Below are 18,511 nucleotides of genomic sequence, written 5' to 3' on the forward strand. Positions count from 1 at the left end.
GAGCCTACGTTGACTCTGGCGACGAAGACCTCACTTAAGCGCTGTTAGTGGGCGTGCTGGACCTCAGATTCTTTCGTGGAGGCCTCTGTGGGCCAATGATTAAAGAAGCTTGGGTTACATTATTCCACTTTGTTGGCAAAGAGAAACAGATGTTCCCGAAGCGCCTCCACCCTGTCACCCCCACCCTGCCACAGCCACCACTTCAACGGGAATGGCTTCTGTCTCTGTGATCAAACTGTCACTGATAACAACTTCAGCCGCTGCCACGCTAAATCACAGGTGTTTATTTCCATTCAAAGTTTTAAGACTAAAGGATCCCATTTTATCAGAATCAAGGAAGCCTTGTATAGCACTGATTTTTCACGGACCAAGCCTTGATGCTTCCCCCCACTAAGCGCGGTGACGGGCAGAGCCCCTCAGCCTCAAGGGAGGCCAGAATCCCTGAGTCCCAAAGTCCGAAGGCCCAGGGGACCTGGGATAGTGACTGCAGCATGCTCCCTCTGGAGGAAGTGTGTCCCCTGCCAACTGGGGGCCCACAGTGCTTACAAAGATGAGAGGCTCAAAGAAACGCCCGCGCCAAGGCACCAAGGTGTAAAGCTCTCGGAGACACGGAATTGTGGGCTAGAAAGGGTCAGCCCTCGGTGCAGGGATCTGCCTGTGCTAGACAGAGTAGGAGATGGTGCCTAGGAGGGACAGCACTGCCACGCTGTGGAGCACCCTGGCCTGTCCCCATGCTCCCACTGCCTGGCTGCAGGCTCTGAGGTCCAAGCCCAAACGGGTCACTTGTACTTGTAGAAGCCTTCCCCAGACTTCTTGCCCAACTTCTTCTCCTCCACCAGCTTGCTCAGGGCAGGACTGGGCTGGAACAGTGGGTTATTTGCATCCATCGTGTGCCACCCTATGGAAAGGGGACAAAGTGCAGTGATTATTGAGGCTGTAGCATTCCCAAGATACTGTGAGAGTGTAGGGCATGGGGCTCACCATGCCTACCTGGCAGGGTACCAGGATATCGGCCCTGGACTGTGCAACCAAGGACCTGCGCTGCCCACAGAGCCTGCTCCACAGCTGCGGCTAGTCAGGTTCCACTAGGCGCCGTGCAAGCACAGATCCAAGTCACTGCAGAACCTGCATGTGCCCGGGGCTGACAGGGCACACGGCTCACTGTGGAGTCCAAGCTGATGCTTTGAATGCACACTGCTACCACTGCAAAAGCACCGGCAGGCTGCAAGGACGAGCCTCCTGCTCCTCCACAGGGAGACTATTTTTGTGAGCAGTGTGTAACATTCTCCTTCAATAGTTTATAGTGTTGTACTGTTTTGGTTTTGCAGGACTGGGGGTTGAACCCTTGGCCTTCACACTGAGCTACATCTCCAGCTCTTTTAGAATCTTTTATTTTGAGACAGGGTCTCACTAAGTTTCTAAGTCACCTAAGCTAAACTTGAATTTACAATCCTCCTGCCTCAGCTGCCCGAGTGCTGGGACTATAAGTATGTACCCCCGCACCTGGGTAGCAGTCTAGTGTGCTATGTATGTACGTACACATATAAGTACTTGTATTATGTACATATGTGTATTTCTGCAGTACACAGGACGGAACTTAGGTCCTTCACACTAAGATACATCACTAGCCCTTACTTCAATTTTTATTTTGAGATAGGTTCTTGCAAAATTGGTCAGGCTGGACTTGAATTTGTAATCCTGCCTCAGCTTCCCCGAGTGCTGCGATTACCACGCAGCTTCACAATTATTTTTATTCTAAGATCAAAGGCACCACACTAATACACATATATTTTGTATTTTAGGGAAGGGTCTATAGGGTGTTCAGGGTCTCACTACTAGATTAGACTTGTAGGGATCCGCCTGTTTTCAGACTCTCAAGAGCTGGGATTACAGGCATGCGCCACCATGCCCAGTCTCAATTGCCATCTCAGCTCACCCCAGGGGAAGGGGTGGCGCTGCAGGCCCAGGGATCGAACCCCCGGCCCTTGTGCCTGCTTGCAGGCACTTTAATCCACTGAGCTGTTTGGTCAGCCCCTAACTGAATATATTTTTAAATAGTTGTTTATCTGGATCAAACGGAGTTACACACCTCAACTGGTGATAGAACACCCAGTGTACCTCTGTCATTTCCTGACTCCTACACAGTGCTAAGCAGAGGAAGTGGAGGAAGGCCCACAGGGCTTTGTGCTGTTCCCAACTTCCTGTAACCTCACAAGTGCTTCAGAATGGCAGCACCTCGGGCCTTGCTCCCATCCCTGCACCCAGGACCTTGGACCATAACTGGAATCTCTGGCCTGCTGGGGTTGTATATGGTCCAACCCCAAGGGCCCAGGAAGCTTGGTCCCCACTGTGGCCTGGAGAAGCCATCAGACCACAGGGTCCTGACTGATCAGATCATAGATCAGCCCTGTCTCAGGAGTTGGTCACATCACCTGGGACTACCTCCTTCCCCACAGAGTGGCATAAATCAAGGCACCCTGTGACCCGCAGCCTGCAGCCCAGCCTTCCACCTATGCCAAGCTATAACATGGCCAGCTCAGAAGCAGAAGCCACACGGGTCTTTCCTTGGTCCTCTGAGTCTGTGGTGCTGGACTACAACACCCCCACTCCACTGGCACCTGCCACCCCTTTTCTTCAGACAGGACCAGCCCAGCTATTTAGTACCAGCAACACAGCGTACACACCAACCCAAGGTGAGGAGGACTCTGGGAGCCATCCAAAGCCCCACAGGCTTTGTTTTCAATTTGTGCAACTCTCCAGTCTGAAGAGGCTACTTCAGCTTGCCTGGAGAAGCTAGGGAAGGTGCCAGCTCCTACCATCCATGATGAACTTCGTGGTGTCCAGCCCAACATAGTCGAGAAGCTCAAAGGGACCCATGGGGTAGCCAGCTCCCAACTTCATGGCTACATCGATGTCTTCCTTAGACGCGTCGCCTGTGGAGAAGACATTCCTTTATCACAGCACAGCTCCCTCCCTTCAGCAGAACCCCAGGCACTTGCATACTCAGACCATCTCCAGAGCTGCGCCTCAGAGGAGTGCGCTGGACAGATCTCGAGCTCCTCCCACACCTTGCACTGGAGGGAATGCCGGGCTCTGCAGCCCTGTCAGGGGACAGAGCCCACCTCCTTCCCAAAAGGCTGGGTCTCAGGCTCCACACGTCTCCTGACAAGAGCGGGCAGCAAATGCAAGTGCATTCTCAGGGCTATGCTCTGCCTCTTCTCACTCAGCTGCCGGTGTGACATGGAAGGAGGGATGAGGACCCTCAGGAGCCATCAAAATGGTGCTCAGCTAGGATCAGGGGGCAGGGACGGGTCAGCTATGCAGGGGCTGGATCCCAGCACCATTTAAATAAAAAAGGGAGGGAGGAATAGAGGGAGGAGAAAGGAAAGAGAGAGGAGGAAGGGTGGGAAAGAAAAAGAGAGGAGGGGAGCGGGGGAGGGAGCAAGAGGAAGAGAAAAACAAGGCAGGGAGGGAGCAAGCTGCTTGAAGAAAAAAAGCTTATTGAGAAGTTTCTGCATGTCAAAAGGAATTGTTAAGTGAAAAAACAACCCACAAATTTGGAAAAAAACTTGACTAATGAGCACTCACACAAAGGTCTGTTCTCTAGAATTTATAAAGAACTGAAAAACATTAGAGCCCCAAAATTTAAAGACCCAATCCTGTTTCAGAAAAGAATTCCACTCTGAGTTCCTCTATGACTTTCTGTTGTTGCTTATTTCTATCAACGTTATTAATTCGTACATTTGAGCTGAGCTAGCAGAAAAGAATTTCACTCTGAGTTCCTCTATAACTTTCTGCTGTTGCTTATTTACTATTGATGCTATTAATTCATACATTAGAACCGAGCTAGTGTCCTCTGCACTTGTTCTGGGTGGGCATTGGGTTTCCTCCATATGTTTCTGCATTTGATTCTTTACTGCAGATGTTATTAATTCGGGGATTTCTTTTTTCATTTCCAATCTGAGTTCCTCTATGCCTTTCTGCAGCTGTTTCTTTATTTCAGAAGCCGTTGAACCACTGCTTTCAGCTGTGTGATTCTCAATTTGTTCTGTGTTTGTGTCCTCTGCACTTGTTATGGGTGGGCTTGTGTTCTGAGATTGCATTTTGTTCCTTCTTGTTATTATTTTGTGTAGCACTGTCTTCTGACCTTTGTTGTAGATCTTTGTGCAGTTATAACCTTAGCACATACTGAAGTTCAGGTTCAGATCTACAAAGTTTGGATTTATCCAGCTGTGCCTGGTTTGGGTCTGGCTGCTGTGCTCAGCTCCTTCCTGCTGCTGCCCTTGAGGGTGAACCTGTTGTGCCCCTCTGGCAAGATGTTCTGCTCCTAGACTAGCTGGGTGGTTCTGTCCCCTACACTCTCTGCAGGGATTGCAGCTGAAGGGTTTCACCCCAGGCCTGTATGCCAGGCCTGAGCTGAGTCTGGAGGGGACAAGGTGGAGTAGGGGGGAGAGGCAGCTCTCCCATACACTCACCGGGCCTGGACTAGGACTGGATCTGGGGGTTCCCAGAATGCAACAGAAATTCCTACTCTGTAGGCGGGGTGTGGGGGGAGGTACTACGGAGTGACAGGGGGTGTCCCAAGAAGGTGAAAGACGGTGTCACCCACGCTGTGCCTGGGCTGGGACAAGTAGGTCATGCCAGCACAGGGTAGCCGGAAGCTCTCTCACACACTCACCGGGCCTGGGCTAGGACTGGATCTGGGGGTTCTCGGAATGCGGCAGAAATTCCTACTGGGCAGGCGGGGTAGGGGAGGAGCTGTAGGGTGGCAGGGGGCATCCCAAGGGGTGGAAGAGGGTCTCACCCACACTGTGTCTGGGCTGGAACCAGTAGGTCCCACTGGCACAGGGTAGCCGGAAGCTCTCCCACACACTCACTGGGCCTGGGCTAGGACTGGGTCTCTAAAGACCCAATCCTGAAATGGGCATCTGAGATGAATACACACTTCTCAGAGGATGAAATTAAAGAAGCAAATAAATATATGAAAAAATGCTCATCACTAGCCATCTGTGAAATGCAAATTAAAACAACACTGAGATACCATCTCACCCCAGAAAGAATGGCTATCATAAAGAAATCACCCAACAACAAATGTTGGAGAGGCTGTGGGGAAAAGGGAACTCTTCTCCACTAATGGTGGGAATGTAGACTGGTGCAACCATTATGGAAATCAGTGTGGAGACTCCTTAAAAAACTAGGACTGGAAATCCCATTCAAACCAGCTATCCCCCTAGTGGGAATTTTCCTGGAGGAACTAAAAATGTTGTATCATAGTGACATGTGTACCTATGTTTATAGCAGCACTATCTGTGATAGCCAAATCTTGGAAACCATGATGTCCATCACATGAGGAACGGTTGAAAAAGATGTGGTATTTTTATGGAATGGAGTATTACTCAGCTAGAAAGAATGATAAACTCTAAGCCTTTATATTTAAGTGGATTCCACTTGAAGATATACTCATAAGTGAAATAAACCAGACCACATGTGTAAATATCATATAGCCTCCCTAGTATAAGAACTCAAAGGAAGAAATAAAAATAGAAAGGCATAACACAATTAAAAGGAAAGCAAGAACTTGAGGGTTAGTTAACGAAGAGAAGGCAAGGAGAAAAGCTAGAAAACATGAAAGGGGCAAAGTCATACATTTATATACACAAGATGGGAAAGGCAATTGTCCTGAGAATCTTCAGCATGTTTTTGAAAATAGCAGTTAATTGGTAGGTCTCTCACTATATATATATGCTGATACCTGGGAATGAAGCAACTGCACTGAAGAAATCAATGTGTAATGGTAGGGTCATGCTTGGAATGCCTGTCATTCTGGTCTTCTAATTACATACTGCTTGTCATGACTTACCAATAATGGCCATACTGACTCTCAAGTAAAGGTTTAAAAAAAAAAAAAAAAAAAGGTAATAAATGAAAACATGAGACAAAAAAATGTCATAAGACTGTCCTGCTACACGGTTGTAAATTGTTAGATTTCTAAATTTCTGTGTAAAAATATGTAAATGCTTATTCTTATTTTTTAAAATTTCTTTATCTATTTAATTTTTTTTTCTTCATATTCTGGAGGGACTCAAAGTTTAACATATCAATACTTGATGGAAAATACCTGTTCCATGTTATATTTAAGATGTTTGACATTAAGACAGATAGTGAGGTTAAGCTCAACTGCCTATGTTATAGGGTAATAATATCATTAAGCTTCTCTTCTGGAGGGTTAACAACTTAAGTTTATAGACCAAAAATTAAAGAAAAAGAAGGGCTACAAGGACAGCCAACATTTTGGCCCTAGTCTTTCAAGGTCAGTAAGGACTCAGGAAATCGGAGAACCTGTACTATAACATCCTGTAACTCAGTTGTGGCCCAAATTTTCTAATCAAGGAGATCTTGGGGCCACAGAGGAACGTGATAGATGATGTAGAGTACACCTAAGGAAAGTCACATGGAGAGAAAACATTCTCTCAAGCTTTCACAGAGAGCAAACTGGTCAAACAACAGCCATGACTCATCCACATGGCTGACACCGCCAAAGGATCTACAATCTGAGGTACAGGGTTTCAGGTTAAATCCTGGGGGATTTGACTGACCTTATCAGATACAAAAGTTACATTTCTTGTTATATAGGTCTTGCTCTTTCTTGGTCTTACTCATCCAGCAGAAAAGTATGAAAATGAAGTATAAAAAATAAAGCCATATTAATATGCTGAGCTGTAAAAGGCTCAAGTCAACAACTTTGGACATTGACAGTCTTATGGAAAACCCATTACTATTATGGACTATTGGACTATATTGGGATATTTTGCTAAATTCATGCACCTACAATATTTAAATGACAATGGAATGCCCTTCTCTGACAAAACTAACCAAAAAAGGGGGATACAAATGAAGGACCATTTTGTATCTGGATATTCAAAATAGTTAGGATAGACATACAACTACATTCTCTTAATTCAATGAATAGAGAGGTTTGTTCTAATAGTGTTTGAGACAGGATATCAGGCCTGCATCTTGTACAATGAATAACCACTAAGACAATGATATGCAATGTATTAATTATTGAAAATGTACTAGTAATTGGTTGTGAAACTGTCTCATTGCTATTTGTTTCTCAATAATACTAAAAAAAAAAAAAAAAAAAAAAACAAGCAAGCCAGCCAGCCAGCCAGACCAAAGCCGACTGAGCGCTGCCACAGCCAGGACAAGGGCCAGGGCCCTCCTGGGAGCTGCCCCATCTCATGCCACCAGCAGTTCACCACCTCCCACCTCCACTCCAGTGGCCTTTCTCTGAAGTCAGAAACTGGCAGGATGTGCAACAGCAGCACTGAGAGTTTTGTTTCAAAGCATAATGAAGCAGTTATTCATAGCAAAACTAAATGAAACACTAAAATGGAGGCCTGCACACCTGAACACTCAGACTTTATACATAAAGAAAGGAACGACCTAGATCTCCATAAAGACTACCTTCTAGGACAGAGAACCCATGCTGAAGCAATGGGCAATATGGGAGGGCAGTCGGTATTCCACGGTGGCATCATTAGGGCCACATTAAGGGGCAGAGGCCTGGAGAAGCACCTCTGGGTTTGGGACCACCAGAAAGCAAAGAGGTCACCAATGGGTGCCTCCTTGGGCAGCCTTGTACCCCAGCCACTTTCATTTCTGTCTACTGTGGGAGGTACCAGGACCCTGCATGAGACAGAAAATCAGGCACTTCAGCTGCCCACAGGACAGACAGGAGTCTTGTAACATGCAAACCCACCACAGCCACATCACAGGTGCAGACAATGTGGGGAGAAGGAACGTGGCACGTGGGGTGTGGCTCTGCAGCACAAAGTGTGTTCACACCAGAATTCAAGTCCGGTACTCCTAGGGCTCTGCAGACCCCTCAGGATTGTGCCTGGGGTGTGGGCCCGAGTCCTCTGCACTGACCCTGTCCCTCCCTCAGCCTCTGCTCGGGATCCCAGGTTACAATTCCGAGTCACAGCCTGCACTAAAGCTCCAAGCGCACACACACAGCAACATCACACAGCAGGCTGTGGGCCCAAAAGCAATGGCTTCTGCCTCACAAAGCCACTGAGTCTCACCCACAGGAGGCGGCTCCAGAGCCTGGCCCCAGGGGAACACTTCCCTCCCCAAAGTGATGCGAAGACACAGGGCCCATAGCAAAGAGCAGAGCGGCTTCACACAGTTGGCACAGCCCTGACACTCTCTTCCTGAGTAACGGGAGCAAGCAAGGCAAAGAGCGAGGGAGAAGTAAAGATGCATGCAGACAGGGGGATCATACAGACACTAAAGGTGGCCTTGCTTTAGGCTGGTCATCCCTGAACTCTCTAGGGTCTCACACACACACGTGCACACGCACACACTTCCCACTCCAACTAAAGGCCCCAATCCTAGATAAGAGCAGTAGCCTGGTGCACCCTAAACCCTGCAAGGCCAGCCAGCATAGGGTCTTCCAGAGCCAGCTTCCTCCCCAGCTCTCCAGTGCCATCTGCCAGCCGCTCAGGGCACTGCCAGCAGGGCTGTGGACAGAGAGTGATGGCAGGAGGATGTGTGCCCAGGCTTACTGAGCAGCAGCCGCCCCAGCCACGCACCACACGCCAGCTCACCTATGACATAGCCTTGGGCTCTGGAACCTCAGAGCCCGGTGATTTCTACCCTGTGACAGGTAGTGACAGGGCTGGCTTCCTCTGCCCCGCACAACAACCCAACCCAGCATGGCTCTGGGTGATACCTCGTTCGTACAGCCGGACAGCCTCCAGGAGGTAGGGCACCAGGAGCCTGTTCACGATGAACCCTGGCGTGTCCTGCAGCAATAGGCAGAGGAGAGGCAGGGACTGCTGTTACCGTGGTCCTTCACATCGACTGCCTTCGCACCAGTCTGTGCTGCCGCGCTTCATGCTACAGCACCATCATCACCCTCACTCCATAGCACAGCACCCTCCACTCCCCCATTACCCTTCCAGGAGCCCAGACAATGCCCTCCAGGGTGTGCACCCTTGACCACTCTGGGGACAGATGGTCACTGTCCCTGAGGGCCCCTGCACACAGGGCATCAGGTGAGCAGAGGTAGGAGGTGCAGACCCGAGAGCCCCAGGTCAGAATAAGACCTGCACCCCTTATTCTGTTGGCTGTAGGGTCTGGAGTTGCCTGGTCATGAGCTCCAACAACTTACCCACAGGGTCCTAGCCCTCCCACCTGGCAGGGCTCTTGAGCCCCCCTGAGACTACAGTGTGCCCCTCCCTGCCACACCTGGCTGCTCAAGGGAGAAGGTACTTACCCACCCTCCCTCACTGCCAGAGCCACGGCCAGGCAGGCCCTTGGGCCTGGGAGCTCAGCTACCCGCTTCTCACCCAGCCAGCCTGCCCGGTACTTCACAGCGGGTGCTCCTGGACTCTACCTTGCAGGACACAGGGTGCTTTCCCAGAGTTTTGGCGAAGTCCAGCAGAGACTCAAACGTCTTCTGGCTGGTCATGGGCGTCTTGATGACCTGGGGATGCACAGGAGACAGTCAGGGCCAGAGCACTACTGCTGACCACAACTGGGCAAACACTGGCTGAACAGTGCCCTGCAGCAGCCAGGCTCTCAGGGGAGACAGATGCTCTGGATGCCTGCCTCCAGAAGTGCCCTGCTGCAGTTGCCCATCCTCAAGGCCTAAGGCACTGGCAACATGAAGCGTGAGTTGCTCAGAGCCCCAGCTGTACCGTGCACTTCAGAGAAATCAGATGACCCTGGAAAGGGAGGACACGTGACCCCTGGTACCAGCATTTGAGGCACCACCTTCCCCTCCTGCCCTGCAGAGTGGGGCAATGTCTCCCCTGGAGCCCAAGAGAGGCCCTCCAGAACTCCTGGATGAGCACCCCACTGCACTGTCCCACACACACACTGCCCAAGTCCACTGACACCCTAAGGAGGCGGCTCAGGTCACACTATGGGAGCCAGCAGGCACAGCTCTCCCCGTTGGCCTCCAGATGTGAGCAGTAAGTCAAGACCCAGCACGGGCAGGTCTCAGCGATACTCCAAGAATATACATGTTGGGGATCAGACCTGGCCAAAGGGACCCGTGTGCATTTCAACACGTGCACACACATATGTACATACAAAGCACGCACACAGCAGTGAAGAGCCACAGAGTCAAGGTGAGGTGCTGTGTCTCCACCTCCAACCTTCCCCATAGCTCACAGTGAACCTCAACCTGAGAAGTGAGGATAAAGTGGCATGCACTCTCCTAAGAGGTGCCCACCTCGCTGCACTGGTGTGCACAGACAAGCAGCTGCGTAAAATGCAAGGAACTCACCCTGTTCCCATGCTCACACAGGACTCGACCTGACCCGCCCGAGAGTGCAATGAGCGAAGCCAGGGACAAGAAGCAGGACCTGTGGGAGCTCCCTAGAGCAGCCTCAAGGGAGGGCTGAGTGGGGGCAAAGGAGTGGGCCGTGGACAGCAAGAATGTATGTTCAGTCACTCAGCAGCAGCGCAAGCTCCAGAATCCACCCGAGGCTCCCGGTGACCCAGCTGCTGCACAGTGGGAGAAGAGTAGGAACACAAGCACAGCGTGGCCCCACTGACCTCCACCAGCTTCATCACCGGCACTGGGTTGAAGAAGTGGAGGCCGGCGAAGCGGTCCTGCCGGGTGGTGGCATTGGCTATGCTGGTGATCTGCAGGGACGACGTGTTGCTGGCGAAGATGGTGTGTCTGCAGAGAGAGAAGAGCTGGGCTCCACCGGCCTCGAGCCCCTTTTGTCCCCATGGTCCCCGCCATCACAAAGCAGAAAGGACAGAGATGCAGAGCGGGAGTTGGGCTTGGCTTTTCTTTAGGATCCAACTGTAGCCCATGTGTAACCTGTTCAAAGGCAGAGTTCTTCCACATCTTCCCTAAACCTGAAGGAACTGACAGGTCCTGACTACCTGGAGAAGCCAATTTTCAGGGCACGGAAGGAAAAAGGTGGCAGCTAATGAGCTTGAAACATCACACAGCTCAGCCACAGAGTGAAGCTGTAGGAGACCAGCTTCACATGGAGAATCGCAGGCCTAAAAGGAGCAACACAAACAGAACCAGCAACTCTGAAAGGATACTCAACCAGAAACACCAAGTCCTCTCGGTAGAAAACTGTCCTTTCACATTCTGTGCAAATTAAAGTGAAAATTGAAGAAACCAACAGCTAAGGGAGGGAGATTTCGGGGTATCCATGACTCATTCAAATACTCTGCTTACAAAGAGCTAGAAAACAGCATCATCATCCTTGGTGTACACCAAACGATGTGTGCACTGTTAAATCCACACTGACATAAGCAAAAGGTCATTTTCTGCAACCTACGAGGCAAGACACTCAGCTCCCCTGTGGCGCTGCCTGGTGGATGGACATGGACACGCACACACACACACAGACACACACAGCCTAGCGTGGGGCTTGCTTACTCCAGATTCTGGGGGGTCCTGCTGTCTTGTGGGCAGGGCAGTGGAAGTAGGGGCCGGCAGCTGGGTCCTGCTGTGCCTGGCTCAGGAGAGCAACCCTTGCTCAGGAAAGTGCAGTCCCAAATACATGCACCACCTGCTGTGTGGCAAGCCAGGCTGTGAGGTGCCAGAGTTCCTCTTCCCCAGAGGACCTGCTCTGCTGCTGCAATGGGGCTGGCGTGTCTGCATGTGAGCACAGACGCCTTGCCCTCCAAAAGCACTCATGCCGCTGTCCTGCACATCCACTCTCCCCCTCTTCTGCCTGCTCTCTTTCTGACACTCAGGTCCCCAAACAGACTTTCATCCTAGAGGCAGCAAAAGAAACAGATGGCAAGATGACCCAGGCCACAGCCTGCCCTGTGTGCTGGAGAGGGGGTTCTTGGAATGGCAGAAGTTGGGTCCATGCCTGGCTTTGGCTGCACTCCTCGCAGATGCACTGCCTCACTGCAGCTCTGGGCAGGGCGCCACAACCTACGCACACTTCCTCTCACACAGCAGGGCCTGCCTAGAAGCCTTAGCAGGAGAGTGTAGCTCAGCAGATCTGCTCTGAAAAGCTCTGGCAACCTGGTGTGGCGGCACACACCTGCAGTCCCAGCCACCCTGGAGGCTGAGGCAAGAGGATCAACTGTGCCCACAAAGCTCAAGACCAGCCTGGGCACAGAGAGATACTGATCCCCAAAAGAAACAACTTGGATTCAGCAAGTATTCCACAGCAGTGGTGATGACATGCCAAGAGAAAGCTGGGGGAGGGATGGCCAGCCACGAGGTCTCATCTCTGGCAGTGTCTTTCCACTCTGCTTTGCGTAAACTCTGGTGACAGAACCTGTACGTTTGAGACTGGGCATGGTGGTGCACGCCTGTAATCCCAGCTCTTGGGAGGCTGTAAATAGGCGGATCACTATGAGTCTGATCTAGTAGTGAGACCCTGAACACGCTGTAGACCCTTCCCTAAAATACACACACACAAAAAGAACCTGCATGTTCCAAACTGCAGCAAGGCACTCAGGAAATCAGAGGTGACTCAGGCAACCACAACCCCCGAGGCAGCTCCATGGACACTGCTCCCTACTCCCTTGACAAGGGCTTCCCAAGCCAGCAGGCCCTGCCTCCTCTCCCTTCCCAAGGCCAGGCCGAACTCTGCAGGGCACCAAGGGGATCCAATGCCAATCTCAACAGTGTCCCTCTTTGTCAGGTGTCTCTACCACCCCTCACTGCACTGATCAGTACCTTATTAGTGATAGGAAGACAGGGCTCTTCTCTGTTGGGGCGGGGCCTCCAGGCCACCAGGCCCCATGGCCGAGGGCTGACTTTGCAGCACGATGACACCAAGTATCCCCCCCACCTTTTTTGTATATTTTAGGGAAGGGTCTATGGGGTATTCAGGGTCTCACTACAAGATTGGACTCGTAGTGATCCGCCTGTTTACAGCCTCCCAAGAGCTGGGATTATAGGCCTGCGCCACCATGCCTGGTCTCAACTGCCATCTCAGCATGCCATAGGGGCGGGGCCCAGCACAGCAGGCCTGGGGATTGAACCCTGTCCCCTGCGCCTACTTGCAGGTGCTTTAATCCACTGAGCTATTTGGCCATCCCTCCAAGTATTCTCCTTTAACCACTATCCTGGGCGGCTCTGAGCGTCCCTCTTGCAAAATCCTTGTTTGCTAACATGGTCTAACTGAAAAGAGTGATGTGGCTACATAGGCAGTAGGAATATGAACTGACAAGCTCCAGGTCACAACTTCCAAGGTCACACACTCTGGAGGGCTGTGATCTCAGAGGTGAGGTGTTAGCAGCGTGAGGCCACCGATGCCAGTGCTGCCCGGGGCACCTTGCTGCCCTGTGGGAGGCCTCTGCAGGAAGCTTGGCAAGGTCTCTTGGAGCCCTGGTAACGTTCCCAGACGTTTTCTGTTGAAGTCAAGAAAGCTCTTAACAGGCAGCCCTGGAGCACTCTCTACTCCAGCCAGGCAGCCCAGAAGCAAACTGGGAGGACGGTGAACAAGGAAATGGGCTGGCCTCCAGGGGAGCACGTACTCAGCCGCGAACTTGTCCAGCCTTTGGAAGAGCTCATTCTTCACCTTGAGGTTCTCCACGATGGCCTCCACCACCAAATCAGTGCTGTGCACCACGGCTGCTGCGTCTGTGCTGGTCGAGATGCTGCTCAAGGTCTTTGCCACGAACTCATCAGCAGCCTGCAGGAGAAGCGATGGTCACCGCAGGCCCTGCTGCTGCAGGGCTGGAGACCTGGCCTGCACAAGGCCAGGGTTCCAGGGATCAAATTCCTGCCGCCTTCCTACTCAGTGGCCATGTGGTCTCTATGTGCCTCTGGACATTCACTGTCCCTTGTCAGAGTGGCCACCTGCTATGGTTTGTGTTTGTACGTCCCACAAAGGCTCACGTGGTCACAGGGCTTTTCTCGGAGGTGGCTGGATCCAGAGTGTGTGACTGGTGGTGCAGTTCTGGGACTAAGGGTATGGCTGCTACACCTGACCTGGCGCAGGCAGCCTGCTCACAACAGAAATGACAGAAAGTCCTTTGCTTGTTGCTCTTGCTGTCTTCCTCCACCGCAAATGGTTGCCCCTCTGCCATGCCACCCTGCCTAGGGGCCAGTCCCTTAGGGACTGAAACCTCTGCAAACTGTGAGCCAAATAATCCTTTCCTCCTTTCACTTTGTGTGTTGGGCATTTTGTCTCAGTCACAAGAAAAAAGGAACTGAGATACTGCCTACCTCCTGAGCTGTGTGTTCACAGCAACCTGACTGGCCCACTGGACAAGGTGTGACCTAACTCGTGGCATGTTTAAACACTTTATCATAGTGACAGTAACTGACACAAATCCCCCAAACTCTTCCCTCCTCTTTCTAACACTCTTATCCCATGGTCCTTCCCACATTCTGCAGCAGCTCTGCAGTCCTCTTTCCTGAGTGTCTTTACTTGCACTGTCATGGCTGCCTCTGTGTCCTGAAATGATTCAAAACACTGTCCTTTCATGGTTTGACTCTGAGGAAGAGCCAGAAGTTGCCTGGTACCAGCTCAGTGAATGGAGCTACACTGTTGTGTTTTCATGAGCCTGGCCTTCCTTGGATGGCATGGGCCCCAACTTTCACTGTATTTTTGATCCCACCTCATAAAGACACTCGGGAAAGAGGATTCACAGAGCGGCCTCAGGAAGTGGCAAGGATGGGATGAGTGCCCAGGAGAGCTCTGAGCGGCTCCTGGTGTGGGTCTTCTCTAGCCAACTGCTTGCACTGCTTCTGCTTCTGGCAGTGGGGTGCCTCCTCACCCTGGGGGTCCCCCACTTCATGAGAGGGCAGGATCAGATACTACCTGAGCACCCTAATTTCCTATCTAAATATGATGCTTATCTTACTGTTTTGTTTTCATCTCACAAATTATACAAGTCTTTATCTTCATCTATCTCCTTCCTCTATCCTCCTGGCAAATCAGTGTCCCTCGACCCCAAGCTCTCAGTGCTCTCTGGAATGGGTTCACTGCCTACAGAAACTGTCTCCTTGACCTTAAGTCCTTCACTTCTTTTTCCTAATCACCTCCTGACTTTAGTGTCACCAATGCTGGATCAGTCTACAGTCACTGGGAAATGAGTTTCCACAAACTTGAAACACACAAACACACACAAGGCAAACCAAGGCCAGAAGCCCACAGGAGTGGGAGTGGGGAGAGGACTGGCCTTAGGGATGTCAGGAGCAGAACCCACCTTGGGGTTTTCTGCAAACTTCTTCTTTGCCACCTTCCTCAGGCTGTCCTCGATCCCTTTTTTGGACTTGGCCAGGATGTCCTCAGTTTGGTCCACCAACACCACTGTGTGGCCAGTAGCTGCAGCAACCTAGAGCAGAAGAGGAACAAAGATTTCTTTGTAAAAGAAAGAAAATAAAACTAAACAGAAAAATAATCTTATTCCTCATGAATTCCACCACCACTCCAGTTAGAACAAATAGTGTGAAAAATAAGTTGACATTAAACACACACTTTCTGCCAAACAGTACTGTGACCCTGACATGGAAGAAAGGAGCTGTCACAGCACCTCAAGAAGGTCACCTGAGTGACCCCAACAGCTCTAAGTCCAAGCCCTCCACCCCAGAAGCTTCTGCCGCAGGGGCCACTCAGCGAAGGGACCCAGAAACCAGCCCCTCTGCCACACAGCTGGACTCCACTCCAAGGGCTCGCAGTCCACTGCCCCACGAGGCCACCATCTGGCCTGGCTCCTACATCCTCAATCAGAAGCAGAGACACTTCACAGTGGCTGCTGGGCCAGAGCCCTGCTCACAGCAGGACCATAGGCAGGGCTCAAAAGGGCCCGGCAAGTTCCCGAAGCAGTGTGCCCCTGCACCTAGCCCTGATTGCTTGGGGATCACCGGGCCCAGTAGCTCAAAGTGTGGCCAAGTGACTCATGCAGCAGGCCACACCTCCTGCCTAGGAAGCGCTACAGCGAGGCAGGCTGCTGGCACCTGCCAGCCCACTGCGCCCACACAGCACACGTCCTGTGCCCAGTGTTCGTGCAACTCTGCAGCTGCCGCCTCAAGAGGCTGAGGTCAGGGACAGCATGGGCAGTCTCCTGACAGCACTGCAGTGCATCCTGTGTGACCCCTGGGAGGGGACCCACCTTGGATCCCAACATCTGCCTTCATTTCCCACTCCCTTCTGCCTTGCCTCCTGTCACAGTTGTGACGGCAAGCTGGGTCCTGTGGTCCTGCCTGGTGACATAACACATGGTGGGATCCCAACACTGAAACTAAGAAACTAACTGGCATCACTAGTAAATCATCCAGGAAGTCACTTTCCAAATTATTACAAACACATTTGGCTGACACTGGACATGTTTTATTATGCTGCAGATAAACCATCACGCCAGCCTTGCTGCTTTATTTTCTCAAACTTGTCTTAGCCACTTTTCCATTGCTACAACAAAATACCTGACGCCCACAACTCAGAGGAGGATAGATTTGATTTTTTGGCTCATAACTTAAGTTCTCGGTTGGCTGACTCCAAAGCTGACAAAACAGCAGGGGAGCCTGGCAAAGGAGAAAGCGCTTACCCCAGGGTAACCTGAAGCAGAGAGACAGAACTGAGGACAGAAGGACTTTTCTGGGTCACACCTCCAGTGAGCACCACCCTGGGCTCCAGCGCCTTGCAGCAGTTGGCTGTGAACTCTCAGGGGACGAACCACCGGATAGCACCCAAGACCCAGTTTACCCTCACACACCTGAGACTGGAGCCACTTCAGAGCCAAGCAGGCAGAAGGCTGTGAGTCAAATCCAGTGCAGAGACGAAATGCTGCCAAGTAATCAGGTTGGATGAAAGGAACATGCACATTCATATAACCCTAGAATTTACCCAGAAAAAAAAAAAAAAAAAAAAAAAAGCCAGAAAGCATTTTCCATCTCAGCGGGGATCTTCTCTGCTCCTTGTGCCCACCCTCTGCTAAGCACCAGGCCCACACAGGCCCCAGGACAATTCGCCAGCTACGACTATGCCTGCAGCCCCTGGAGAAGGCACAGAGAGCACACGTCTCCACTGTGGGGACTGCACTGACCACCGTAAGCCTTGGGCCCTGGCTGGAAGTCCTGGAACAACATGAACCCGTGTGCCTTCAACCCATGGTGAGAAGTCCTCACAGGAGGCAGTGACCCTCGCCAGCACAGACACTGCACACAGAAACAACTCGCAGCATCATGTCTTCCACCACTGTGGTGAAGGGAACAAGTGCTCACACATTCATAGTCTGTGTTAGTTACAGGACTGTCTGACTGGTGAAAGCAAGCACAAATTTAAAGATTTATTATAGGACTTTTGGATCCCCTAATAAGCCAGAAAACCCCAGTTGGAAAGCACCTTGAGCTTGTTTAGCCTTTCTGGTAATTAAGGACCAAGTGTGTGTGGTGACCTACGGCAGCAAACACAGGAGCAGAGCGTCCTCTTCTTGCGTCCAGTAGAGGGGCTGATCACATTTTCAGCTGCAGCTCTGAGCTCACGGCTCCCAGCCCTCAATGTGAGGTTCAGCTTCTGAAAAGTGCCACTCACACACCATCGCCACCGGCACCCACGGCCTGCAAGGCCCCAACAGTCGGACCCTCTCCTCCTTGGATGAGCTCCTCCCTTCCACCTAACTGCTCTCTTCCTTCACTCCCCTTGTGGACGAGTCACCCTTACTTGCAATTGAAGCCACTCTCCGGCCTAGACAGACACGGGGGCTCACAGTGGGTTCCAGCTATTGCTCCCAAAAAACACCAAGTCTTGGGAGTGATGGAGTCCTTCTCCACAGCTGTTAAGTGTGCTGGTTTAAAGCTAAGGCAATCACAAATGCTGTTCTTCTTGGCTCCACGCAAGTGCAATAGAGAACACAATCTAGACTGGGGAAGCCTGTGGATACTTTGGGTAAAACACACAAATGTTATTTAAAAAAAAAAAAAAAAATCCCTCCTACTGGATGATCAGAGGTCACAGATAAACCCTTGGCTTCTCAGGGTGAGTGCTTCTGAACCTGCTCCAACATCTGTGTGTCCTGGGAAGGACCAGAAGCACTGGCTACAGAGCACCCCAAGGGCCACATCCCAGCATTCACTCCTCTGTTCACTGCTGATGCTGCTGACTCGATACCTGCTATGCACCTGGCTCTGGAGTCATGGAACAGTGGTCAGCAAGACAAATGCTGCTGTCAGGAAGCCGCCATGTCGCATCAAACACTGCAGCAGATCTTCACACATATCATTTTCACTGTCTCTCCAAGCTAACCACAGGTTGTGGTTTGAAGCTGGGGCTACATATTCATTGGCTGTTCCTCACTCCAAAGGCAACAGTCTGAGACAGTACCAAGGTCCATGTCCTGGTACTCTTCTGCCAACTAGGCACTGGAAAAGTCTTAAACCTCTGCCATCTGCAAAACTGGGGCATCAATACTGTTGGATTAAATGAGCTAATATAGCTGAACATGCACAACAGTGTCCCCCATCTTACCACAGCTATATTCAAGCCTGTCCCTTGTCTCCTTCTGCAAGGGACTAAAGCCTATGCTTGGACCTGGATATACTCTCCTAACG

At 51.2% G+C, this 18,511-nt stretch overlaps 1 protein-coding gene across 1 annotated transcript in view; it reads right to left on the minus strand.

The window, feature by feature from the left end:
• Positions 1-261: 261 nt before the first annotated feature.
• The window catches only part of Hadh (hydroxyacyl-CoA dehydrogenase), a 34,186-nt gene continuing 15,936 nt past the window's right edge, over positions 262-18,511 (minus strand). Inside the window, exons 2-8 of the mRNA XM_004626694.2 lie at positions 15,172-15,300; positions 13,492-13,649; positions 10,576-10,702; positions 9,407-9,496; positions 8,741-8,813; positions 2,817-2,933; positions 262-898 (exon numbers count right to left, since the gene is read on the minus strand). Coding sequence (XP_004626751.1) covers positions 780-898; positions 2,817-2,933; positions 8,741-8,813; positions 9,407-9,496; positions 10,576-10,702; positions 13,492-13,649; positions 15,172-15,300 — 813 coding nt within the window. The 3' untranslated portion in view covers positions 262-779. The remainder of the gene's footprint in view (positions 899-2,816; positions 2,934-8,740; positions 8,814-9,406; positions 9,497-10,575; positions 10,703-13,491; positions 13,650-15,171; positions 15,301-18,511) is intronic.

This window comes from Octodon degus, unplaced genomic scaffold (genome assembly GCF_000260255.1).
Source record: "Octodon degus isolate 3935 unplaced genomic scaffold, OctDeg1.0 scaffold00016, whole genome shotgun sequence".
NCBI classification, from domain to species: Eukaryota; Metazoa; Chordata; class Mammalia; order Rodentia; family Octodontidae; genus Octodon; species Octodon degus.